Here is a 27305-nt window from a genome sequence, read left to right as displayed (position 1 = left end):
AGGAAGAAGACAGGGCTCTCGGTAAAAATATCAGCTCTGATAATGTGACACTACCTCAGGAGTGCTAGCCTAGGTTTCTGTACTCAGTCTCTGGAATAGGATTTGAACCCACAACCTACAAATGTGTTGTACACTAAACCATTGTTCTCAAAACTATTAAGAAATACCTAGGACAGAAGAAAGTCTTCTCTTCCACCCCCTACCAAAAAATAAACAAAATAAAAATAACATCAACAAAATCTACAATCAAACTGCTTTTAGAATTTAGAACAGTCTGTATTCAATGCATACTAAAAGGAAATAAATTGGAAAAATAAATACAAATAAAACTTGAAGCAGTAAATTCCTCCAAAAATATCAGGTGCTGGGCAAACATCTGGAATCAGTAATCAGAATCATTAAACAGATAGTAAATCAAGGGCATTCAGAATGGGATGTAAGATTTTATATGGAAGAATTGATTAACCAAATAGACAAGAGGAAAGAAGTAATAGATGTTATATATTCATTAAAAACTGAGCCTTTAAAAATAAGATATAAATTTTCAGTCCTTTTCAATCCTAAATTTTCTTCTTTTGTCTTAGTTTGAAGTTCATGAGAAAACGTACTTTAAGAATGTGCTTAACAGCATAAGGTACAACATTAAACTCTCAGTAAGAAAAATACGCCAACAAGTGGACAAGACTGCGTGAGTATTCTGCTCATTTTATTTTTTCCAAATATTGCATAATAAAAGTCGCAATACTAGCAGAGTGGTGATGCTATCTATAACTGAAATGGAGTATGGGGATGCTGATACTTGAATCTAACTGCCCTTAGCTGTGTTACTGCAGAGAAGTACTGAGTCAAACCAAATGCTTTATTCATATTCCTGACATTTGGATTTATAACTGTAAAATGCTATGTTGTATTCATTATTGAAGGTCATAATGTCACTGAAATAGTTCTGTGCAGAATTGTGATAACATTTGTAAAGCAATATAACTTTGCTTATAGATGGCTGCTTCCTCCTCAAACTCTAAATGCTTATTACTTGTCAACACAAAATCAAATGGGTGAGTAAAAACAAATCAATATTTCATTGTACTGATAATGAATAAAGATTTCGTTTGTACTTCCTCTGTGAGCCAATATTCATGGTTGAACTGCACATGCTTTTTTATTGTTTTGTGAAATAAATCACTTCATTATTTTTGCAATTTGTTTTGGATACATATCACTGTTACATCTTCTTGGATCAAACTTTTTATTAATTGAAATCCTTCAAATGTAGCAATTCTTAAGGAGCAGTTCATCCGCATAATGTGAAGCAGTTAATTCAGAGCACAATTAAGAACCAATTGTTCCCATTTGAGCCATTTCATTCACTTAAATGCCCAATGCCTTGACATTTCCTAAATATCACAGCTTTGAGATTATCAACAAATTTTATGTGGAAACTTATCAAGTGCCTAATGAAAATCGAAGTACGCACTGCAGTCAAACAGGATTGTCATTTCCTCAAATAAATTATAAGAAGATTGGTCAGGCTAGGTTGACAGCTCTTCACTAACATTGCTATAGACTCTGCATTCTTTTCTGACACACAGTTCTATTGTAACTCCTCTGATCAGAAGAGAATAGAATAATAGCAAGGATAAAGTTCCTCTGGCCCTCACCTTCCACCCCAGCTTCTGCATTCAACGGATCAGCCTTCACAATTTCTACCACCTTCAACGAGATTCCTTCTCATGGCACTTTCCCGTTTTTGCAGGAAAAGCAAATGCAACACATGCTTTTTTACCCTGTCCCTTCCCACCATCCAGAATCCCAAACAGCCTTTTCAGGTGAAGCAGCAATTCACTTGCACTTCTTCCATTCTCGTGTATTGCGTTTGGTACTCATGGTGTACCAAATACACCATGAGTACTCCCCTACACCGGAGAAAGCAAATGTAGATTGGGTGACACTTAGCAGAGTACCTGATCTACTATTTGCCTGTCACTTTAGTTCTCCATTGCATGCCCACTCTGACCTATCTCACTGTGGCATCCAGCTCTGTTCTACAGAGGTCCAATGTAAGCTTGAGGCACAGAACCTGTCTGGGCATGTTTCTGCTGTTGGGACAATATCTGATTCAATGATATCAGGTAACCCACTTTTTCTATTTGTATGAAAACTAGCTAATACTGTTCAGAGGTTATCTGTCTGGAAAATTAACTCAGTTTCCTCTCTCCACAGGCGCTGCCAGCATTGTTCTTTTGATTTCAGATTTCATCTACATCTCTGATATGCATTTCACAACTTTTACATGTTTGTTCTCTCTCTCTTTAACTCTAGTCATTAAGATATTAGCAGACAGCTCCATACGTAATGGGATTATCTAGGCAACATTTACTTCACTCTATGAGAGATTCCTTTTGTCCTATCCATCCCTTCCCTAACATCTCTGTATTTTCACATTCCCAGTTGTGATGTAGTGTCTTTGACCTTAAACATAGCTCTCTTTCTCTTTCCACAGATGATCTCAGACTTGCTGAGTGTTTCCAGCATCTTATTTCAGATTTTCAACAATTATAATATTTTTCATTTTCAAATAGAATAATGTATTATTTTTTTAAACGTAAGGACTTGTTACCTGTTTCTTATACCTTTAAGGCATCCACTTCTGTATTACTGGACTGTTCAAACATGGCTAAATTTTATTATCCTAAATTGCCATAATTTTATAAATATAAAACAGTTATTTTTCTGATCAATTAATCTTTATCCTGCAGCGATTCTATCATGACAGAACAAAATATTTACCCCAAGGCAGTATAGGTCAGAATTAGAATATCCTCATAATCTTAATTCTCCAATCTACTTTCCTTTTGAGCATGTTCATTCTGGGCACACTGTCTACCATTGGGTATATTGACATAAAACTTGTGAAGAACCAGAGTTGTCAAGATGTAAAAATACTGGTCCAGTCAAAAATGGTGTTTGGTATCTTATGTATTTACTTTCTCAGTATTTCCAGCTGGAATCTTACAGCCTCCACTTTATGATCCTGAATTTCCTCAGTAAGTATTACAAATTCATAACATTTCCTGTATAAATATACATTAGTTTTCATAATCATCTAAAATACTTACAAATTGCTTTATGTCAAAAATGTGTTTACAGATCCCTTAATTACGGAGGTATCGGAACTATTATAGGACATGAGCTGACCCATGGTTATGATGATTGGGGTAAGTTTTAGACTCAGGCAGCATCTTACATTGTCTTGCTGTACTATATGGCTGGATCAAGTAATTTCCATTTCTTTTGTAATATAGTGGCTGTAATTATAAACAGAATATCATCATTAATTTCTTCATAGCAGTTAGTCAAACTCTTATAGATAAACAAGGTCACAGTGTACATATTGGGTGCTGCTGATGAAATCCTGGAGACTTACATTGAACTAAAAGTTACCTGCACACAAAAACATGAATGGTGAATAAAAATTAGCTTTATTTGAAAGTGTTTAGTTACGTTATATTGATCTCCACAGTGAATGATGATGATAAGTTATCCAAAGGTATAGAAAATTTAAGAATAAATTAACTAGTTAGATTCAATTTATGTTAAAGAAGGTGATGAAGAAATTAATGTTGTTGATTAAAAATTATAAAGAAAAGTAAATTATATGGGGAAATCCAGCAGTTTACAATGATTTCCACCTGAGAATATTTCAAAATGTAGAGTATTATTGGTCCAGTATAACAATTCATCTAAAGTAAATTGCAGACCAGTCACTGTAATCTGTTATTTGGGATAGAGTGACTGGGCATTTGAACGACCAAGAACTGACCATCCGTAAGTCACATTAAATAAATGAAAGGAGATGATAGATTTGTGAAAAGGATACTGCTGAATCTGGATATCTGAAATAAAAACAAGAAAAAGCTGGAAACACTCTGCAGGTCAGTCAACATTTATGGAAGGAGAAACAGAGTTTTAGGCTGAAGACCCTTCATCAGAACTGGGAAAGAAAGATACAAAGAGGGGAATTTTAAGTTGCAGAGAAGGTAGGGATGGATATGGCAAAGAGAATATCTGTGATAGGGTGAGACCAGGATTGCTGTGGAGATGAGTCGGAGGGGTTCTCCAATCTAATGGGTTAATGAAGGCAGTTAGAGGGTGAAATGATAGACAAAGAAGTGATATGTTTCTAATAGCAGGGCTTTTGGACGGGCCCAGCAGGTCAAGCTATGCTAATGGACAGAGAAAAGCCTGAGACAGATGGATGACTTACAGCAGCAATGGTTGCTTCTGATACAGATCGAGAAAGCAAGTGAGCTAATGCTGGGGAATTTGATACTGAGTCCAGAATGCTACAACATGCTCAGATAGAAGATGAAGTGTTGGGCCCTCTTGTAACAGTGCAGCAGATCACAGACAAAGAGGTCAGAATAGGTGTGTGGTTTAGAATTAAAGTGGCAGACAACAGGAAGATCAAGGGTGATTCAGTGCAGAGGAGACCACATTGTGAAATCCAAATGCAGTACACTAGACTGGAATAAGTGCAAGTGAATGGCTGCTTCATCTGGAAAAACTGCTTGGGTTCCTACATGTGAGAAGGGAAGAGATGAAAGAACAGATCGTGCATCTCCTCACAACATCCTTCAAGAGGGTGAACCCTCGCAAGGCGTCAGGTCCCGATGGTGTACCTGGCAGGGGACTGAAAATCTGTGCTGACCAACTGGCTGGGGTGTTCAAGGACACCTTCAATCTCTCACTGCTGCAGTCGGAGGTTCCCACCTGCTTCAGAAGGGCATCAATCATACTGGTGCCCAAGAAGAGCAAGGTGAGCTGCCTCGATGACTATCACCCAGTAGCACTCACATCTACTGTGATGAAGTGCTTTGAGAGGTTGATCATGGCTAGAATTAACTCCTGCCTGAGCAAGGACCTGGACCCACTGTAATTTGCCTACCACCACAACAGGTCTACAGCAGATGCAATCTCACTGGCTCTCCACTCAGCTTTGGAGCAACTAAACAACAGCAAAACATACGTCAGGCTGCCTTTTATCAATTACAGCTCGGCGTTCAACACCATCATCCCCTCAGTACTAATCAACAAGCTTCAAAACCCAGGCCTCTGTACCTCCCTCTGCAACTGGATCCTCAACTTCCTTACTGGAAGACCACAGTCAGTGTGCATCAGTAGTAACACCTCCTCGCTGACAATCAGCACAGGCACACCTCAAGGATGTGTGCTTAGCCTGCTGCTCTACTCTCTCTACACTCATGATTGTATGGCCAGGCACAGCTCAAACGCCATCACTTGTACTTTTTTATAAACATCTGGAGTCTGCAGAACCACGACATTTCTGGGCCCCTAATGCCCCAGCTTCACTGGAGTTCTGGTGTTTTGATACTTAAGGTGGACAAGTACCACCTGTTTTTCTGTCAACCAAGATGAAACACCTAAATTTGAAAATAAGATCAACCAGCAGGCTAACTTTCATTGTGCTTGAAAACCCCAGAATTGACAGCCTCCAATATTCTTAGCAATTCTAGCCTCCAGAATGAGTAAATACTTATTTTGTCCAGCTTTGCTGAAATAGTAAATGCAAATATTAATTTGGATATCCAACTGCCCACTCCATTAACATAGGTATTTTACTTTGCTTGTTTTGGTAGCAATAAGTAAAGCTTGCAGAAATGCTTTATTCTCTGCAAAAAGAGAATAAAAGAAATATTATTAACTAGGTGCAACTCTTTTTATTGACTTGCACAATTATATAATCTGGTACATTTAGAGTCAGTTACATAAAAATGTCAGATCATTTTATGGAATGTCCTATTCTCATTCTATATTGAATTGCTATACATAACCCAGCTATAATCTAACAATTTCCTGGGTGATTTTGGATCCAATCCTCATTTTTTTGGAACTTCAGCTGTGATGGTTTTGTTTGTAAAAACATAAAATATTAAATAGTTTCATTGGAGCAGTAAAATTCACAGTGGAGGAATTGAAATGATGGGAGGGGTTGCACTGGACAGTTTGTCTAAGTTTAAAACCAGTTCCTTCTGCTGAGAAACTTGCAGGTAACTAAATGGGAAAGTGCTGTTCTAAAGATGTGACATTATACATGTTTGATTTCAGGAAGTCATTATGATAAACATGGCAATCTGAAAAAATGGTGGACAGAAGGATCCTACGATAAATTTATGGCACGAGCACTTTGCATTGCCAGTCTATATGAAAACTTCACTGTTTACGACCAAAGGGTAAGAAGTTTATTTCATGTGAATTGTAAGTTCTTTACATATTAGGCCTATTAAATTTATAGAGCCTGCTTTAAACCATGTATCATACAAATTTCATCTAAGTATAAAGTAGGTAAAATTCCTGAGATGTCTAAGCTGCCACATATGCAACTCAAAAGGTAAATATAGGCTCAAGAAGAGATTCTAAGGCAATTGTTATTTTAAGTGTGGCAGTTATGATGGCTTCCATGGATCAGACTATCCTAATTCATGTTTTTAGGATTTAATTGGAAAAATTGAACCTGTTGTCTTGCAGATCAGTAACCCAACTCTGTCCATGCCCAGCATCGCATGGCTACCAATGCCATCCCCTCTAAAGGCAGCAAATAGGCATTAGGTAAACAACCAATAAGCTATTGATGGTAGTGCTTCAAGGACACCAATTTTACCAAGACATGTGCCACATCAATCCTTGGGATCCGCAATAGTACAATCCTCACCACAAACCTCAAAACCTGCTGTAAGTGAGAAGGCAACAAAAAGGTTTAGATCACACATAAAAAATGCTTTAATCGTAATAGTCACAATGACCTTCTCTCCAACGTGGGTCCAGTATATTCATTCCCAAACCTAACAAAGGGCAGTCACGGTAGTGTAGTGGTTAGCGTAAAACTATTACAGTGCCAGCAACCTGGGTTCAATTCCTGCCACTGTCTGTAAGGAGTTTGTACATTCTCCCTGTGTCTGCATGGGTTTCTTCCGGGTGCTCCGGTTTCCTCCCACATTCCAAAGACGTACGGGTTAGGAAGTTGTGGACATGCTATGTTGGCACCGGAAGCGTGGCGACACTTGCAGGCTGCCCCCCAGAACACTCTGTGCAAAAGAAGCATTTCACTGTGTGTTTCGATGTACATGTGACTAATAAAGGTACCTTATCTTATCTATCCTATCCATTGAAATTTATAATCTCCCTGATATTGGACGGTGTGAATGTTGTGGGTAGATGATCTTGGAAAGTTTATTGGGTTCAACAACATAAATTTCCCAAATGCACATTTTGGCAGTTCTGCTTTTTTGGATGTTTTCACTATCTAAGCTTACATTCTGAATCCATCATGTATGTAAAGGAAAGCAAAGAAAGAAAATTTTGCATTTATTCCAGGTCTCAGAAAGCACATTATGACTACTTTACAGAGTACTTTTGGAAGTCTAATCATGATTGTAGGAAACATGAGAGTCAGAATTGGTACACAGAGAATTCCCACAAACAACAATATGAAATTGAACGAATATTTTGTTTTTGTGATGTTGGTTAAAGGTTAAATATTGGCAAACTCATTTGTTCTTCCTTGAAGTAGTGCCATGGGACCTTATACGTCCACATAAAAGATTGGATGGGACCTCAATTTATTATCTCACCCAAAAGAAAGCACTCCCAATAGTGTAGCACTTTGTAAAAATTGCACTAGTGAGTCAAATAGAACTCTTGCACTTAGGTCTCTGAGCCATGACCTTCTGACTCAGAGGCAAGAATGATACCACTGAGCCATGACTGACATGAACAGTTAAGTGAGAGAAAAGAACACATATCAGTTTTTAAACAGTTTTTGTAAAGCAATATTGTTTCTCAGTTTTCTATTTACATGAAACATCACAAGTGCAGAATGTCACAGAGTTTTGATAGAATTCATTCATAGTTTATTCCTAATAATAACATAGAAAAGAATGTGAGTTAAAAGGGAAGAGTGTACAATTGGTATGAGCTTTGCCAGGTATCAGAATCCAAACTCCCACTTCACATTTGGTCCAAGATGAGGCAACTAATGAAACTAACTATACTGCACTGTACTGTTGCTGAAAAACAACAAATTTCATGTCATATAATTCAGTGATAATAAATCTGATTCTGATCTGTCATCTGGTAACACATTTCACAATAGAAAGAAATGATTAAGCAAACTAGAAATATGAGTCAATATTAAAAATAACCATCCCACATATCACCCACACAATTTCAGGATACCTGTGACATCAGTGAAAAGTCTATTGTGTTTTAGAGGGAATAATTGTGTATCTGGGAATGTTCCTGATCAATTTCCTTCAGCACTATTTGTCTCCCTCTGCAGGTCAACGGCCAACTCACACTTGGAGAAAACATTGCTGACATGGGAGGACTTAAACTTGCATACTATGTAAGTAAATTTGTAATCTGTATACAAAGTGATCACTTTGTGAAGTGCTGTAAACCATAGCCAACAGCCATCTTCCTTATATTCCAGGCTTATCAGAAATGGATTCGGGATCATGGTCCTGAACGTCCCCTTCCTGGCCTTAAATACACCCACAATCAACTTCTCTTCATTGCATTTGCTCAGGTAAAAGAAATGCTTTCCATGAAATCCCTTTTATTTTTATTTAATGCATGAAAATTCCCTGTAGATGAAAAGCATTGATAAGAAATTGTTTACATCCCGATGAGATAATAGAATCATATGTCTGATTTGTTCTGAGTGTTATTGATTGAGTCAATAAAGGAGCTTCTCAGGGATTCTCAGAACATTCTCAGAAAGTTCAAAAGGTTACATATAATGTGAATTGAACTGGTCCATTTTATCAGGCAAACTTAAAAATGCAATATCCTATTGTATTCGAATGACCATATTCAGGGAATCTTGAGAAATCTATTGCACAGAAATAACCATTTGAATCTATCTTACCTGTGCTGGGTAAAAAAGAGCTATTAAACTAATCTCATTTTTTAGCTCCTGCACAATCACCTACTTTCACAGCCATGCACAACATAGGACCACACCCCATGCCCCTATAATCATTGCAAGTTAATATGTATAAAGTGAGGTTATGAATGTACAATAACTTAAAAGATGCATGCACTTCAAGCATGCTCTCCCCTTCAATAAGATCATGGTTGATCTTGTGCCTCCTGTACACATTCCTGACTGATCACCAGATCCCTTGTTCCCTTAAGTCACAGAGTCTGAGAGAGAAACAGCACTGAAAGAGGCCCTGAGGTACCACTCTGTCCATCAAACTCCCATTTTTACAGTAGTCCTGCCTGAACCTGTTTGACTTTCCCCATATTCCCATCAACTACTCTCCAGATTCTACCATTCATCTACATATTTGGGTCAATTTATATTGGTCAATCAACCTATCAATCCGATATTTTTGGGATGTGGGAGAAAGCAGTCCCACACAGTCATGGGGAAAACTTAGAAACCCCACACATAGCACCAGAGGTCAGGACTGAACCCTGCTCACTGCAGTTGTGAGGTAGCAGCTGAACTAGGTATGCCACTGTGCCAAAGAAATCTAGTGTTTTGTATAATTCTGTTATAACCCCCTTGATTATATGTTCTATGCCTAAAGGATTAACCACCATACCTATTCATCCTATTATCAGCAGGGATATATAAAACTTGATGGTATATCTCTCAGAATCCTATCATTTATGGTACATTGCCTTGCTGTGTTTACCATTCCCAAATTAAGCACCTCAATCTTCCTCATGAATTCCCTTTGCCAATTTCTGTAACAGCCACCTAAAGCTTATAGTTTTCTTCCTCATTATCTTCAACCTGGTCAATTTTTGTATTATTTACTCTAGTATTTAAGGCTAAATAATTGGAATATAGGTCTGTGTGAAAACGTACATTAATAATTTTCATATCTATCTGCATACACTCTCACAACCATAGTTCTTGAAAGAACCCTCTCAAAGTCTGTTCTACAAAACCATAATCCTCGTATGTACTTTTTCCCATAATTATGTCATGTGCTTGGTTGGAACACATGACATTGGACCTAAGTTTTTTTACCTGCAGAAGCTGTCCTAACTATATGAATGGGTTTCTTTTAAACTAGATGATCAATACAGCAGTGACAGTTACAGAGTCAGAGAGAGGTACAGCATGGAAACAGGCCCTTCAGCCCATTGAGTCCATACTGACCATCAACCATCCATTTTATACTCATCCTACATTAATCACATTTTTTTATTCTTTTCAACTTCCTCCAGATTTTAACACTCAGTAGGGGCAATTCACAGTATCCAATTAACACCTTTGGCATGTGGGAGGAAACCAGAGCATCCAGAGGAAACCCACACTGTCACAAGTAGAACATACAAGCTCCACATGGACAGCACCCAATGTCAGGATTGAACCTAGGTCTCTGGGGCTGTCAGGTAGTGCTCTACTATCTGCACCACTGTGCTGTCAATGAAAGTGTGCAGCTTTTTTTTTACTGTGGTCTGGGTGTCAAATTGCCTTTGAAGTTATTCTGTTTTTCTGGTGTAATGCCCACACATGGAGGCATAAAAAATATCAGTGACAAACCAATCCACAGGTTCCCCAGGATTGACTATAACTTCCAGAATTTCCTGTTGAGTGTTCAGTAGAACCGTAGAACCATAGAACAATACGGCACAATGCAGGCCCTTCGGCCCACCATGTTGTGCCGCCCTTCAAACCACACCTATGACTATCTAACCCCTTCCTCCCACATATCCCTCTAACTTAAATTCCTCCATATGCTTATCTAACAATCTCTTGAACTTGTCCAATGTATCAGCCTCGACCACCACCCCAGGCAGTGCATTCCATGCGCCAACCACTCTCTGGGTGAAAAACCTCCCTCTGACATCACCCTTGAACTTCCCATCCAATACCTTAAAGCAATGTCCTCTTGTTTTGAGCATTGGTGCCCTGGGAAAGAGGCGCTGGCTGTCCACTGTATCTATTCCTCTCAATATCTTGTATACCTCTATCGTGTCTCCCCTCATCCTCCTTCTCTCCAATGAGAACAGCCCTAGCTCCTTTAATCTCTCCCCATAATCCATACTCTCCAATCCAGGCAGCATCCTGGTAAATCTCCTCTGCACCCTTTCCAACGCCTCCACATCCTTCCTATAATGAAGCGACCAGAACTGGACACAGTACTCCAAGTGTGGCCTAACCAGAGTTTTGCAAAGCTGTATCATCACTTCGCGGCTCTTAAACTCGATCCCCCGACTTAATAAAGCTAACATCCCATAAGCTTTCTTAACTACCCTATCCACCTGCGAGGCAACTTTCAGTGATCTGTGGATATGAACCCCCAGATCCCTCTGCTCCTCTACACTGTCCAGAATCCTGCCATTGACCTTGTACTCCGCCTTGGAGTTTGTCCTTCCAAAGTGTACCACCTCACACTTCTCTGGATTGAACTCCATCTGCCACTTGTCAGCCCAGCTCTACATCATATCAATATCCCTCTGCAAGCTTCTACAGCCCTCCACACTATCCACAACACCACCGATCTTTGTGTCATCTGTAAACTTGCTAACCCACCCTTCCACGCCCTCATCTAAGTTGTTAATAAATATCACAAAATGGACATGTGCATGTGGACATGTAGACAATTGTACGTGTGGACAATTGTAGTCCTATGACATGTCAATGTAGGAAAATGAAATACAGGAATCTAGTCATTGCTACCAGGGAAATACTGGATATAAAATATGAAGAAATCAGTGCAGGGGTAGGCCATGCAGCCCCTCAACCTCCTATCCCATTCAGTAAGATCATGGTTGATTGGCCTCAATTCCCCTTTCCTGCCCGTTCCCCATTACCCTTGATTCCCTTACACTCCAAGAATGTTGAATGTACGAAATGGACACCAGCAATGTTGATGTATTGCTGGTTTCTAACACTTTTCTGGTGGGAGACTGATGGGTGGGGGAAGGAGGATTTAAAATGTAAGTAGCCAACTTGTTTCAAAAGACATTGCTGTCCTTTTTGTGACACTTTGGAAAATAGTGTATTATGTACAGGCTGGTGTGGCCATTCAAAAAGGCTACGTTAAAAGTCCCCTTGTTCGGCACACTCTACCAAATATTCAGCTGCAATTTGTGATAAAAGATCATGCTGTACAGTCATTGAATTGAGGTTAGTCAAAGTCTTAGGACTCCATCCAGTGAAAGGATTGGCAGAAATCATGTAAATTTCCTTTGTTCAGATCTTCATATTCCTCCACCTTTCCCGAGCCAAGAGACTGGAGATTGGCATTTAACTGAAATCAAAATATCTGCCCTGGTCTAATTGGTCTGAAGAGGATCATGGAAATGTAAACTACCCAGAAAAATATATTCCAAAACCTCAAGTGAAGGGGAACTAATTTTTGATATCAGAGTAACAGCTATGTTTATTCAAGTCAAAATCCTTCTGTGTTCTCCTTTTACAAAAGTTCTGTAAAAACCTGCAAAAGTAATTGGATCTCTCTCTCAGGAACAGCCATCTGCTTGCAACTCTTTCCCACTGCTATCATTATTAATGGTTATTAGGAGAGGTGTGTGAAAACAGTGTTTGGTGACTCACTGTAAATGTTCCATCCAGGAAACACCTGGCCTCCCCTTAGCATCTTCCTCCAACATCTTTCCACCAAGATCTCAGACATCAGTCCACATGCAACCACACTGATCAATCAAATTGTGTATTTTGTTATGTGCATGTCTCACATATTTTGCACAACGTGTTTGCTGCTGAACTTTTACTTTAGTGGCTCTTTCAGTTCTTATTTTTCCCAGAACCTCTGCATGACTGCACACAAGAAACAAAAAAAATAAACACAAGTTGTGTGTGAGATAACTTGGGTGGTGTCTGCATGACACAGTCTCAGCTTTTTAGCTTTTTATTTTTTACTTATGTCTGAAGTCGATGGGCAGGAAGGGCTGGCCCGTCAGAACAATGAGAGGAACCTGCTGTATGACACACTTGTGATCCAAAACAGAGCTTTATTTTTATTCAATTTTACTGTAACATCTGTATAAATTTGATTATCATAGGAATTTAGAGTAGCCAGAGGAAATCAAACTATTAATAGCCTTCTCTGAAATCAGTCATAAATGGACTTCCAGCTGACAAAGAGGAAGAGAACCCTAGTGGCAAGTACTTTTGATGTATTTATGTTATTATTTATCTAGCAATGTTTCCTCAAGCTTAGCCCTACCAGACTAATCCTTGTAGATTCACTGCGTTAATATCAGACAGGGAACACCAAATGACTGGTTCCAAAAGCCATTGTTTAGCTCTGAATATAAACAGAGCAATTAGGACCTTTGTTCTTTTTAAAAGTTCAGTCTGGAATGTGGAATCACTTGCATAGAAATTAGATAAGGTAAAATATCTTTATTAGTCACATGTACATCAAAACACACAGTGAAGTGCATCTTTTGCGTGGAGTGTTCTGGGGGCAGCCCACAAGCGTCACCACACTTCTGGTGCCAATATAGCATGCCCACAACTTCCTACCTGTACATCTTTGGAATGTGGGAGGAAACCGGAGCACCCAGAGGAAACCCACGCAGACATGGGGAGAACGTACAAACTCCTTACAGGCAGCAGCCAGAATTGAACCCAGGTCGCTGGTGCTGTAATAGTGTTATGCTAACCACTACACTACTGTGCACCATTTACTTAAGTGCTTCACAATGAAAAATATAACTACCTGAGAGTGAAACACATTGATAACTGTTTCCAGGTTGTTTCACTTCACTGCAGAAGTTCAACTGGCTATTTTCCAGTGTGATATCAGCACCAGATAAACATCAAATTATCATTACCTGCGCAATGCTAACTTTTGATCATTGCCAGGAAGATTACATCAAGCTGTCCCGGGAGCAACCATCATTGAGCACTACCTGAACAATTAGGATTTCACAGTGCAGTGCAAGACTGGGACCCTGATAAGACCTACTACAATAATGACCCCATCTGTTGCTCACATGTCTCACCCACGCACCTTCAGTTCCCTTCCACTCCTCTAGTTGTCCCAACAACTCTCCAATCAATTGTCTGCCACCAATTCTTCCTCCTGACAGTCCATTCAGCCCAGCAACCCCCATTCAGCCCACTGATTCTCATTTCCCCATATCATCTGATCTCCCAAGGACTCCAGTGGAGGCACCTGTCTCCACCACACCCGCTTAAGCCTGGGGCACTACTGAAGTTATCAGCAGTAGGCCCAAAACTGACTGATAACCAGGCCATTTGAGTGAATGGGCCATTTGGTCCATTGTGCCTGTGCCAGCTTTTAACAATGTTCCATTCCCTGACCCATGTTATTGCTCTTTAGCTTTGATCTTTTTTCCCCTTCAGATTTTTATCTTTTGAATGTAACTATTCAAAAATGAATCTGCTTCCATTCCCCTTTTATATCAGTACTTTATAGATCAAAACCTTGCAATGTAAAAAATGTTCCTCCCGTCATCCAATGGAACTTTGGCAATCATCTTAAATCTGTGTCATCTGGTTATTAATACTTTGGTGCTCGAAACTACTTTTTCTTATGTACTGTATCCAAACAGTTCATGAGTTTTGAACATCTATGTTGCATTTTCTGTTAACCATCTCTGCCTTAAGGAAAACAACCCAGTTCCTCATTCCTGGTATCATATTGTTAAATCTCTCCTGCATTGTCTCTAAATATCTGACATTCTTCCTAAAGCACCATACCCAGAAGTGAACACAAAGCTCCTACAAAGTGGAAGAACAGTTTTAATAAAATTAAGGAACTTGTATAATTTTCCCGACGTACTGTGCCTCCTTCACATAATCTTTACATTCACCTTCATCAGTCTGTTCTTACACGCCGTGAAAATAGGAACATTGCATTCATTTTGCTCCTCTTTGTTACTACTACAAAAATTGTATCTCCTTATATTTCTCAGTGATAGGTGTCATCACCAATGCATCTGCCCATTTCATCAGCCTGACTGTTACGGACTAGGTTACTATTGGTGAATGTCCCTTTAAGATAGGGTATAGTGTGTGTGTGTGTGTGTGTGCGCGCGTGCGTGCGTGCGTGTGTGTGGGGCATGCTTACGTCAACAAAAGATAAAGGATATTGTTGAAGAAGTCAGTCGGAGTCAGTCAGAGGAGAGAGAGAGGGAGAAGAGAGCGAGAGACACCAGCCTGCTAGTTTCTCTATCGATGGATGAGAAACAATAACTGTGTCTGTCACTACAATCCACGTATGGATTTTTGGAGTAATCCGGTGGAGTCCACTTTGTCGTTAACCTGTGGAGGGAGACAGGTGTTTGTGTGGATGGCCACGTCTCGGATGCTTTTCGGGGTGGCAGATACTTCAGAACGACGCAGTAGAGTTCACTTTGTTGTTGACCTGTAGAAGGAAACAGGTATTTGTGTGGACAGCCACGATTCAGATGCTTTTCGGGGTGAGGAAGTCACTACCAAGTAAACGCTGAGGTGTCGTTTGGGTTCCATCGTGGAACATTTGGATTTCGTAATTACTCTCTATTTTCTCTCTACATCTACGTCTTCAGACAACGGTGGTTGTTGAAGAAGCCTTTGCTCATGTTTCACCTTATGGCTTGCTGAACTGAACTTTAAGAACCATTCCTGGACTTGGAGTTTGGGAATTTGCCACACACACACTACGAGTTTGGTTTTGGGGTTAATGTTTAAGGTTTAACATTTTTACTGCTAACATTTTAACATTTTTACTTTTATTTTTCTTATTATCATAAGTAGCTATTAATAAAGTAGTCTTTAACATGAATCATGACTCAGTGTCTTTCTTTTGTTGCTGGTTCATAACACTGACACTGTCCTCCTCAAGTCTTTCACTATCCTCCCCATTGCTTACTACTTTTATGAACTTAATGCTATCTGCAGTTATGCCTTTAAAACAGAAGTCCAAAATATACAGTAAGTATGCATCTTGAGCAAGAATTATCAAGTTTTTATTTTGAGATTGTTTTGTCAATTATTACCATTGGCAAAATCAGATCTTTTTTGTGTGCTAGAACATTAGTAAACATTTCATCTCCATAATGAATTGGAACTAAACTGTCCTACCTGTTCAAATGCCACTCCACTCAGTGTTATGGGTGGCATAGATGAATCTCGTCAAGTAACCTACCTTTCTACAGGCTATGCGAAACTGTTCTGTTCATATGACACCACACCTCACTGTAATCCAGCATAAAATCAACTGCAGGACATCTGAAATACGGTTACCTTCAAGAAGTTAAGAAATGTGCAGTTTATTTTACCCATTTGGTAAAGCTTCCGCTAAATATAATGTCAAAAATGTGCAATTATCTTCTGCAAAAATAACTTATTTGAGACAATAGTGTCCTTAATTTGATATTGTGATATTTAATGTAGGCTACACAATTAAATATTGATTGTGTTTTAAATTGTTTCATTGCATCACTAGAACTGGTGTATGAAGAGACGATCACAATCCATCTACTTACAGCTGCTTACTGACAAACATGCCCCAGAACACTGCAGGTATTTATTATAATATTTGATCACTTTAACTAATGCATGAAATAAAAGCAGCTTAATACAACCCTATGGTGGATCCTGGACTCGTTGAATGATTTTGAATCAATAAGGTGCTTTTGCTGCACAGATATACCTATAGCAATATCTTCCAAATATATTTCTTCAAACTAAAGTGCTGATACAAACAGAGAAATAAGCTATAGCGATTATTTTTCAAAAAATACTGCCTGTGTATAGCTTACATTTGCAAAATATAATAATTTTTTTGTTTGTTTGTTCTCCTGGATATGAAATCCAGTTTTTTGGTTGTATTTATTGCCCACTCCTAATTGCCTTGAGAAGCTAGTGTAATCTGTTTTCCTTGGCAGCAATTGATTTTACAAGCATGAGGCTTGCTCATCCATTTCACATGGCATCAAGAGATCAAGAGTCAATAGGGTAAATTCTGATCTTGTATGCTGGCGCAGATGGGGATAACAAGGATGTAGCTCCTTGCACATTTCTCACAATTTTTATTTGAATTATCATATAAATATCAAAAAATAATTACGTTGTTCCTTACGAGCAGCAACTGCAATGGCACTATCATTTCCTCTTACCAAAGTTCAAGCTTGCAATAAATACAGAAAATGCAAGAAAATCAGCAAGACAGGGCATCTGTGGAAAGAGATACAGAGTCAATGTTTCAGGTTGTAAAGCTTCATTAGAACTGGGAATGAGAGAAAGCACTATGACCACCCAATGCAATACATCAGACTGGAAGAAGTGCAAGTGAAGTGTTGCTTCAACTGAAAGGATGGATTGGGTCCCTGGAGAGTGGGAAGGGAAGAGTGAAAGAGCAGGTGTTATACATCCTGTGGTTGCATGGGAAAATGCCAATGAGAAGGGGACTTGTCCATGAAGATGAAAAGTGGATCAAGGAGTCATGAAGGAATTGGTCCCTTCAGGGTGTTGTGGGGGGGTGTGGGGAGGAGGTGGTTGGTGGTTAAACAAGGCTGTGGAGGGGAATCCCTTTGAAAGTGACAGAAATCGTGTTGGAGTTCCTTCAATTTACTTGCGCTTATTGGTATTGGTTTATTATTGTCACTTGTACCAAGGTACAGTGAAAAACTTGTCTTGCATACCGATCGTACAGATCAATTCATTACACAGTGCAGATACATTGAGTTAGTACGGAGTGCATTGAGGTAGTACAGGGTAAAAACAATAACAGAATACAGAGTAAAATGTCACAGCTACAGGGAAGTGCACTGCCGGTAGACAATAAGATGCAAGGTCAAACAAGGTAGGTTGTGAGGTCAAGAGTCCATCTCATCGTATAAGGGAACCGTTCAATAGTCTTATCACCGTGGGATAGAAGCTGTACATTAGCCTGGTGGTATATTGCCTTCAGGCTCCTCTATCTTCTGCCCAATGGGAGAAGAGAGAAGAGAGAATGACCTGGGTGTGTGGGGTCTTTGATTATGCTGGCTGCTTCACCAAGGCAGCGAGAGGTATAGACAGAGTCCATGGAGAGGAGGCTGGTTTCCATGATGCGCAGGGCTGTGTCCACAACTCTCTGCAGTTTCTTGCAGTCCTGGGCAGAGCAGTTGTCATACCAAGCCATGATGCATCCAGATAGGATGCTTTTATGGTGCATCGACTAAAAATTGGTGAGTGTCAAATGGGACATGCAAAATTTCTTTAGCCTCCTGAGGAAGTAGAGGTACTAATGAGCTTTCTTGGCTGTGGCATCTATGTGGTTGGACCAGGACAGGCTATTGGTGATGTTCACTCCCAGGAACTTGAAGCTCTCAACCCTCTCAACATCAGCACAGTTGATGTAGACAGGTGCATGTACACTGTCCCCTTTCCTGAAGTCAGTGACCAGCTCTTTTGTTTTGCTGACATTGAGGGAAAGGTTGTTTTCATGACACCATGTCACTAAGTGCTCTATCTCCTTCCTGTACTCTGGCTCATCGTTATGTGACATACGGCTTACTATGGTGGTATCATCTGCAAACTTTAGATGGAGTTAGAGCAGAACCTGGCCACACAGTCATGAGTATATAGGGAGTAGAGGGCTGAGGATGCAGCCTTATGTGCACCAGTGTTAAGAATAATCGTGCTGGAGGTGTTGCTGCCTATCCTCACTGATTGCGGTCTGTTGGTCAGAAAGTCAAGGATCCAGTTGCAGAGGGAGGTGTTGAGTCCCAGGTCTCAGAGTTTGGTGATGAGTTTGCTTGGAATTATAGTATTGAAGGTGGAGCTGTAGTCAGCTCCTACCTGGACACAGCCCAGCGCATTAAGGACACCAGCCTCCCCTCCTTGGACTCTGTCTTTACCTCTCACTATCTTGGTGAAGCAGCCAGCATAATCAAAGACCCCACCTACCCGGGACATCCTCTCTTCTCTCCTCTTCCATTGGGTAGAAGATACAGGAGCCTGAAGGCACGTACCACCAGACTTAAGGACAGCTTCTTCCCCATGGTGATAAGACTATTGAACAGTTCCCTTATACAATGAGATGGACTATGACCTCACGATTTACCTTGTTGTGACCTTGCACCTTATTGCACTGCACTTTCTCTGTAGCTGTGACACTTTACTCTGTACTGTTATTGTTCTTAACTGTACTACATCAATGCACCCTGTACTGACTCAATGTAACTGCACTGTGTAATGAATTGACCTGTACATTCGGTTTGTAAGACAAGCTTTTCACTGTACCTTGGTACAAGTAACAATAATAAACCAATACCAATACCAATGAACAATAGTCTAACGTAGGTGCATTTACTGTCCAGATGCTCCAGGGCTGAGTGTAGGGCTAGGGAGATGGTGTCCACTGTAGACCTGTTACGGTGGTAGGTGAATTACAGTGGGTTGAGGTTGTCTGGGAGGCTGGAGTTAATGTGTGTCATGACCAGCCTTTCAAAGCACTTCATGATGGTGGATGTCAGAGCCACTGGTCAGCAGTCATTAAGGCATGTTGCCTTGTTTTTCTTCGGTACTGGGATGATAGTGGTCTTCTTAAAACAGGTGGGAACCTCAGATTGAAGCAGGGAGAGGTTAAATATGTCTGCAAATACTCCCGCTAGCTGATCAGCACAAGATCTGAGCACTCGGCCAGGGACTCCATCTGGGCCAGATGCTTTCCTCGGGTTCACTCTTTAGAAGACTGATCTTATGGTGACCATGGGTTCAGTTGCATTGGAGGCTGTCAGGGTGGGTAGTGATAATCCACTTCCCTTCTGTTCAAAACACACATAGGATACATTAAGCTCATCAGAAAGGGATGCGCTGTTGTTAACTATGCTGCCCGACTTTGTTTCGTAGCCCAATATAGCATATAAGCCCTGTCACAACTGACGGCTAGTCTGGGACTCTATCTTGAAACGGCATTGTCTCTTGGCATTCCTGATAGCTTTCCGGAGGTCATATCTCAATTCCTTGTAAAGGTCAGGATGACCAGATTTGTGTGCAGCAGTCCTCGACTTCAGTAAGGAGTGGATCTCCCGGTTCATCTGTGGTTTCCAGTTTGGGAACACCCGTATTGTCCTCCTTGATACACAGTCCTCAACTCACTAACCCACTTGCTGATAAAGTCTGTGATGGTGGTGACATACTCATCAAGGCTGGCAGCTGAGTCTTTGAACATGGACCAGTCCACTGACTCAAAGCAGTCACATAGAAGTTCATCTATTTCCTCAGACCAGCACTGCACGACTCTCTGTGGTGGATCCTCCCATTTCAGTTTCTGTTTGTATGCAGGGAGAAGGAGCACAGCCTGGTGGTCTGATTTACCAAAGTGAGGGCAAAGGGTGGCTTGGAAGGCATCTTTGATGGTCAAGGGTCAAGGGTGATACAAGGTCAAGGGTGTTAGGGCCCCTGGTGGAATAGGAGACATGCTGGTAATACTTTGGTAACACGCTCTTGAGGTTGGCCTGGTTGAAGTCACCTGCAGTAATGGAGAGGGCCTCAGGGTATCCTGTCTCAAGGTTGTTGACCACAGAGTATAGTTCATTGAATCCAGGCTTCATGTCCATCTGGGGTGGGATGTAGACTGCCATCAGGATAGCTGAAGTGAACTCCCGTGGCAGGTAGTATGGTCGACACTTCACGGTTGGATATTCCAGGCTGGGTGAGTAGGAGCTTGCCAGGACCGTCACATCTGAGCATCACAAGTTATTGATTAAGAAGCAGACCCCTCCACCTCTAACTTTTCCCGAGGACTCTGTACGGTCCATTCGGTGGATTGAGAAGCCCTCAAGTTGAATGGCACAGCCAGGTGAAACAGGTGTAAGCCACATTTCAGTGAGACATAGCACACAGATCAGGTATTCTGATCTGTGGTATCATCTATTCTATATTTGCATTTGATGCTTGCAATATCATTTCTGTGATGGAGAAACTAAATGCAGAGTGGGTGTCTGCTTTGTGAGCACCCAGAGTGCGTGACGCTGAAATTCCAGTTGCCTGTCTCATTAATTCTCTGTCCCACTCCCACTATGACCTATCTACCTATGACTTCTGCACTGTTCCAATGAGACTTAACACTGAGGAATAGCACTTCATCTTCCATCGGAAAATGTTGCAGCTGCCCAAAATTGATATCAAATCCAACAATTTCACATTACTTACTTCCTCTGTTTATATCAGAACTGGCCAGTTCTGCTGTAAGGTTGTTGATTTGTAATATTAACTCAGTTTTTCTCTCTTCATTTACACTACCTGATCTGCTGGGCATCTCCTGCAGCTCTGACCTGTAGTTTACAGCTTTCACATAATTCCTTGATTTGTTTTCTCTCTCTAACTGTCCTCATTAATCTTTCAATCAGATGGCATCATCAACAGCTTATCAAATAAGCAATTAAGCACCTATCAGAAATGTTTCCCTTTTCCTTTTCATACCTCCTCCATCCTCACTGCATCTTTGACCTGACACTGTTACTCTTTTTAGAGATGCTGCATAATCTGTTAAGTGTTTCCAGCATTTTCTTTTTTTGTATTTCAGATTTCCAGCATTACAGTTTCTTGATTTACATTTCCATCCCAAAGCAGCCTTTGGGCACAATCACCACTCTGCACTTCATTAATACTTATCCCAGGAACCACTGCTCTCTTACTGCAGACCTGTAACAAGTCTATTACTGTCCATTACCTTATAGGGGATGATGACCTCTCATCTTTAAATGAAACAAAACTAAGTTAATGGTAATTACGCTTTGCCCCTTACTGATGTGTCCAACCCAACCAAATTTTTATGATAGAGATGTGGTCCTTGTCATCATTTCAGAACCTGATCTTTATAAGAACATAAGAACCTAAAATATAGGAACAGGAGTAGGTTGTTCAATCTCTCAAGCCAGTCCTGCCATTCAGTAAGGTCATGGCTGATCTTCTGCCTTGACACCATTTTTTCACCCTTTTTCACCCTATTTCCTCTAACATCCAGAAATCTATTGATGGTTTTGAATGTATCAATCATTCTCCAAGGTAGAGAATTCCAAAGAACTTTTTCCTCACTTCAGTCCTGAATGATTTATCCCTTACTTTGAGGGTTTGACCCTTAGTTCCAGGCACCTCAAACAGGGAAAACATCCTTCCTGCATGTACCTTGTCGAGCCCTTTGATAATTTTTGTATGCTTCAAAGAGGTCCCCTCTCATTCTTCTAAACTCCAGAAAATAGATGCCGAGCCTCTTCTCTTCACTTCATATGACAGATGTGCTATCCCTGAAACCAGGTGAATCTTTGCTGCCCTCACGCTACAGTACAATTGGATGCAAGTTACATGATTTTGAGTTATTCTAATTCATGTATATGTTCTTTATGTAATGTCACCAATGCAACCTGCTTCACGTTTATGTAAAATGGAACCTCATCCGTATTCCTGCCCCCTGCTGACATTCCCACATTAATGAATCACCTGATGGTTCTGTGTAGAGATGCTGCCTGTGAGGCTTGATGTTAGCCAAGCTGGAGTGAGCTGTGTAGCCACTCACCGCTGAGATGTGGGGTCAGGTCTGTACCCTGTATGACACAGAGAGTGGGGGCCATTGCTTGGGTTTATCAGCAGCTGATAACAAACCACCCAGATCCGACAACCTCTTTTCTCACCTCCCGTTAGATGTGCAGGAAGCTTCTGTCTCCCCCTCTCTTGGTTTGGTTGTACAACTCACCCCAGCCCAGAGGTTTCGCTATGATAACCTCAACAACCATTGGAGACCAGTCAGCTTGTTACCATAGTAACAACCTCTGGGCTGAGGATTACTACACAGCCAGAGAGGGGTGGAAACGGACATAAGGTGATGATACAAACAATAGGATCTGGGTGGTCTCTCAGCTTATGAAGCAGGAGATGTCAGTACCCAACAATGAGGTAAACTCACTGTGCAGCCAGGGTGCACTGCTGAGCCCCACATCTCAGTGCTGAGTGGCTGCACCTCTTACCCCAGCCCACCCAATACTACACCAAATCATGGCACATTTATTGATGTGGGAATGCCTGTGGAGGGCAGAGAATTGTGCCAGGTTCTTGGCACAGTAGCATGAAACAGTAGGAAGGACACAAACTCATGCTAAGTTCCTTGCACAGCTGTGCACAGCCTGAGGAGATTTTTTTTTTAAAGTGCAGATGGGTATGTACCTGTGAGTGTTGGGACATGCTGCCTGACCTGCTGAAGGTTTCCATCATTTTGTGTCTTTATTTTAAATCTCCAGTTTTTGCGTTTATTTGATTTGCAATGTTGGCCTTTAAATCTTGTTAGTCCATTGTCAACTTGAATCAATGGACTTCCCTTTCATTGGCATTCTCAAATCATGATAACCCTTCCCCAAATAGCTGAGAGCAAAGTAAAAGTTATATATTGTGTCATAGTCCTTGGACCAAGACATTCATTCTGGCTTTAAAGCACATGATTCAGTTCTAATCTTTACTGGGTCAAATGGATCCTAGAAGTGGCCAGACCCATAAGTGGATTGATGATTGTGTTTTTAAAAGATAGTGGAAAAGAACAAGATAGCAGGATTGAATGGGCAAAATAAGGTCAAGATTGTACAGCATGGTGGAAATAAATAAGGGACAACTGATACCGATCACATCAGCTTGATTGTTTCAAAACATTACCCTCTAACACGGTGTATTAAATCAGCTCACTGCTTTCCCAGATGTTGTCTGCGAGTTATTCATGTTGTGAATTTGTTTTGCCTGACTGATCTATTTATTTATCAATACTTCAGTGAACTAGTAGAGAATATTCTTAACACATTCAATCATCAATGAAATGTACTTAAATGCTTTGAAATGAAAGAACATTAAATTCTTTTAAACAAATAACAAGTAAGAAGCCCACACTTTTACCAGAATGAATTATAAATCATTTGGTAAAAATTGGTTTGCCTGATTGATTATGACAAGACTGCACTACATCTATATTACTTACCAAATGCTTGTGTTTTCCTGTAGCCTTAAAGTTATCCACAGCTGATTTCTATGTCTTTCTGGCAGTAGGGATGTCTCATTAGCATAAACGTTGAGCTAAATGGCACTTGAAATCTCCTATAATTTTGAAATTGTGTCTAAGATTACCAAATCAATACCCAAGTGCAATTAATAAATTTTCCATCCAATTAGAGTCATAGAGTCTTACTGCTGGGGAACAGGCCCTTCGGCCCAGTTCGTCTATGCTGACTGTGTTGACCAGTGAGCTAGTCCTATCTGCCTGTGTTTGGCCTATAGCCCTCTAAATTCTTTATGAATTCCAATTTTCCTGTTAAACAGCAGGGAAACCTGAAAGTGATACCCTTAACTAAAAAGAATGAAATGGATTACTTTACTATAACCAATTTGTAAGTATTTCCTATATCCCAAGTTTAATTTTCATTAAAGATCCCACTTCTCTTTTTCTTAAGCAGTCTAAATGAAATATTTCATCAGTACATTAAAACTTTACAAAGGTGCCTAAAGGAGCAGGCAGTAAAGCAGAATTAAAAAGTGAATGCTTAACTGTATGAAGATGAAGAATGTGAAACCTACTGTGAATTCAGCCAAGGAATGGACAGTCAGATGAGCCTATCTTGACCTCCAGTTTGACTCAGAATTTTACCTATTTGTGGTGGTTAAGGATGTGGTATAACATGTGCGGCTGATACACCGGGGGGTCCCTATTGGCTGTCAGTTAGCACAATTCAAGCCTGTATGTCAGCAGATTACGGGAGACACCCAACCCCAATTGTCTTCCCACCTAACAAACTCTTACATCAGAGGATGCTGAATAACAATGGGAACTGGGAAGCTGTGCTTTTTGCCTCCTTCCTAGTTCTAGGAAACTGAGGGCCATTGTAGTGCTTCTCCTATCACCCAAGTGAGATCAGGATGAAACACCTTCTCATTTCTATTGTTGCACTCTGTATGTTTTTGTTGCTTATGAACACAGAGTTGGCAGAACACAGAATTAGATGAATGAGTTGTCTATTGCACAAGTGGTTACCTTCCTTTTTTATTTTAACAGGGTTATTGGAAGTGTTTCTCAATTTGATGAATTTGGAAGGGTATTCCATTGCCCTAAAAGAGCTCCAATGAATCCCATTGAAAAGTGTTCAGTGTGGTGATTTCAAATTTGTGTATTTTGAAATAAACAACTTTTTTTTTAAATGTTGAATAAAATGTGGCTGGTTAATTTTATTATCTTGACTGCATTTTTGATTTCTTAAATAAAATCAAGTAAATTCTTCTAACTGTATTAAGAACAGCAAAATCTGTACTTCTGTTAATTACTTACTATGAAAATCTTTGTGTAAGTAGTTTTTTTTGTTCAAATAACATTCTGTTTCACCATGCTTTGTTATAAGTCATAAACTGTTTTAAGAGATCAATGTTTTTTTTCATAATTGCACTGTACTTCATGTTGCCATAGCAAAATCCTATTTCAATGTATATCAACCATTACAAACCAAGCAAGATGTTTAGACTGGTTGAATATTTGTGCACTTTACTCAAGCTTAAAATGTGTCTTATAAATAAAAATGTTTAAAAAGAAATCAACAGACTCTTTTCACTTTAAATCCACAGCAGAAGGCAGAAAAATGCACTGAGTTACTTGAATTACCCAGTAATACAAAAGTGTGCCATAAAACTGAATATAAAGCTTATGATTTGTACTGCATGTACCAGTTTCTCACAGAGTGTGATCAGAGCATTCAGAGAGTAAGGAGTTTGATGAGCATGTACAATTAAATGATTAGTGCATTGGTAGACATGCCAAAAATCCTGCATTCAATGTTAAGGCCAAGAGATTGTCTCAGCACCAACAACACAACTTGTATATACTTGGCACTTATAATATAACAGAACATGCCAAGGTGGTTCACAGGAACGTTATTAAAGAAAAATTGGCAGTAAGCCACATAAGATATTAGGGCAAACTGCCAAAGCTTTTAATAATGGTCTTAAGGGAGGAAAGACAGTTGTGGAGTGGTAGTAGCAATTCAAGAACTTAGGGTAAAGGCAGTGATGGAATGATTATATTCAGGGATGATCAGGAGGCCAGCACCGTGTGATATGGCTAGAGGAAAGAGCTCAGGGTGTGGCCACAGAAGGATTGGAAAACAACAATATTTTTAATGTTAAGTGTTACTTAACAAGGAGTTAATGTTAGACACAAGAAATTTAAAACAATAGTTATTCAGAGGGAAAATACCAGCTAAATGCTTGAATTGGGTAGCTGAAAAAAATGTCACCAAGTTTGGAGATTTTTAAGAGGACAAGGAATGATTGTTAGCTGGGCATGTTTCCAAAGCATTAGAATTTAAATCAAATCTTCTATGAGAATGGAGAAGTCAAGGGCTTTGTTCTCAAGTGATCACATATTCTGGGGGGAAAAAAGCTCAGAGGTGCTAATTAATGAACTTTTAGTGGGGCTGCTTCACAATAGACTCAGAGCTAAACAGGATAAAGACAATTTATCCTGGTACCCTAGAACTAGATTATGAAAGACCAAAGATTAATTAACGATTACTAATAGCAAATCAAAAACTTAGTTACTGATTAAGTAAGACAGATGCACCAGTACAGGTAATGTGTTCTGGCTGTAACTTGTGGGAGATGGTGAGACCATAATGGCCAAAATTGGAGTCATCTGCAGTTCAATGCCTCAGTTTGAGGAACCTCAGCTCAAAGCCGATGACCTGGAGCTTGAGTTTCAGCCACTTCAATGCATCAAGGAATGGGAAATGTATCTGGAAGCTTTGTAACAGAGAGTACTCACACCCCGTAGAGCAAATAGAATGGATTTGGCAGTGGAAAAGGATGGAAGGGTGTGACCAGGAGTGAGTCAGGAATGGGGCTCATGCAGGTAGCATTGGAGGAGCCTCAACCTATGTGGATGGGAACGGCAACAACAGGGAAGATGAGCAAATCAACTATAAGACTGGTGCAGAGGGCTGGTGAAGTAGAGAAGTGAAAAGAATGATACAGGCATAGTATAGTTAGATAGATATTGCCCTCTGAAGCTGTGAATGTGTATCCAAAAGGTTGTGCTGCCTGCCAGTTGAAGAGAAAGGACACAGCAATGGGGCAGGATGAGGAAATGAGTAATGTCAACCAGTCTGACAGGAAAGGCAGATTGGACAAAGACTGCACCTTCAAATGGAGTCAAAATAAGAAAAATATGAAAAGGTAAAATTAAGGGCTGTTTATCTGAATGCATGCAGCATGTGCAACAGGTTGGATGTATTGATGGCACAAATAAAAATAAATGTGTATGATCTGATAGCTATTA

General features: G+C 40.1%; 1 protein-coding gene across 1 annotated transcript in view; it reads left to right on the top strand.

Moving 5' to 3' along the window:
* Window positions 1-25557, top strand: part of LOC127571696 (endothelin-converting enzyme-like 1) — an 81022-nt gene extending 55465 nt beyond the window's left edge. Inside the window, exons 9-17 of the mRNA XM_052018303.1 lie at window positions 585-688; window positions 997-1055; window positions 2993-3044; window positions 3148-3215; window positions 6127-6251; window positions 8357-8422; window positions 8510-8605; window positions 16470-16546; window positions 25038-25557. Coding sequence (XP_051874263.1) covers window positions 585-688; window positions 997-1055; window positions 2993-3044; window positions 3148-3215; window positions 6127-6251; window positions 8357-8422; window positions 8510-8605; window positions 16470-16546; window positions 25038-25137 — 747 coding nt within the window. The 3' untranslated portion in view covers window positions 25138-25557. The remainder of the gene's footprint in view (window positions 1-584; window positions 689-996; window positions 1056-2992; window positions 3045-3147; window positions 3216-6126; window positions 6252-8356; window positions 8423-8509; window positions 8606-16469; window positions 16547-25037) is intronic.
* The last annotated feature ends 1748 nt before the right edge of the window (window positions 25558-27305 follow it).

The sequence above is a fragment of the Pristis pectinata genome, chromosome 6 (genome assembly GCF_009764475.1).
Source record: "Pristis pectinata isolate sPriPec2 chromosome 6, sPriPec2.1.pri, whole genome shotgun sequence".
Classification (NCBI taxonomy): Eukaryota; Metazoa; Chordata; class Chondrichthyes; order Rhinopristiformes; family Pristidae; genus Pristis; species Pristis pectinata.
This window is presented reverse-complemented; position numbering and strand designations above follow the sequence as displayed.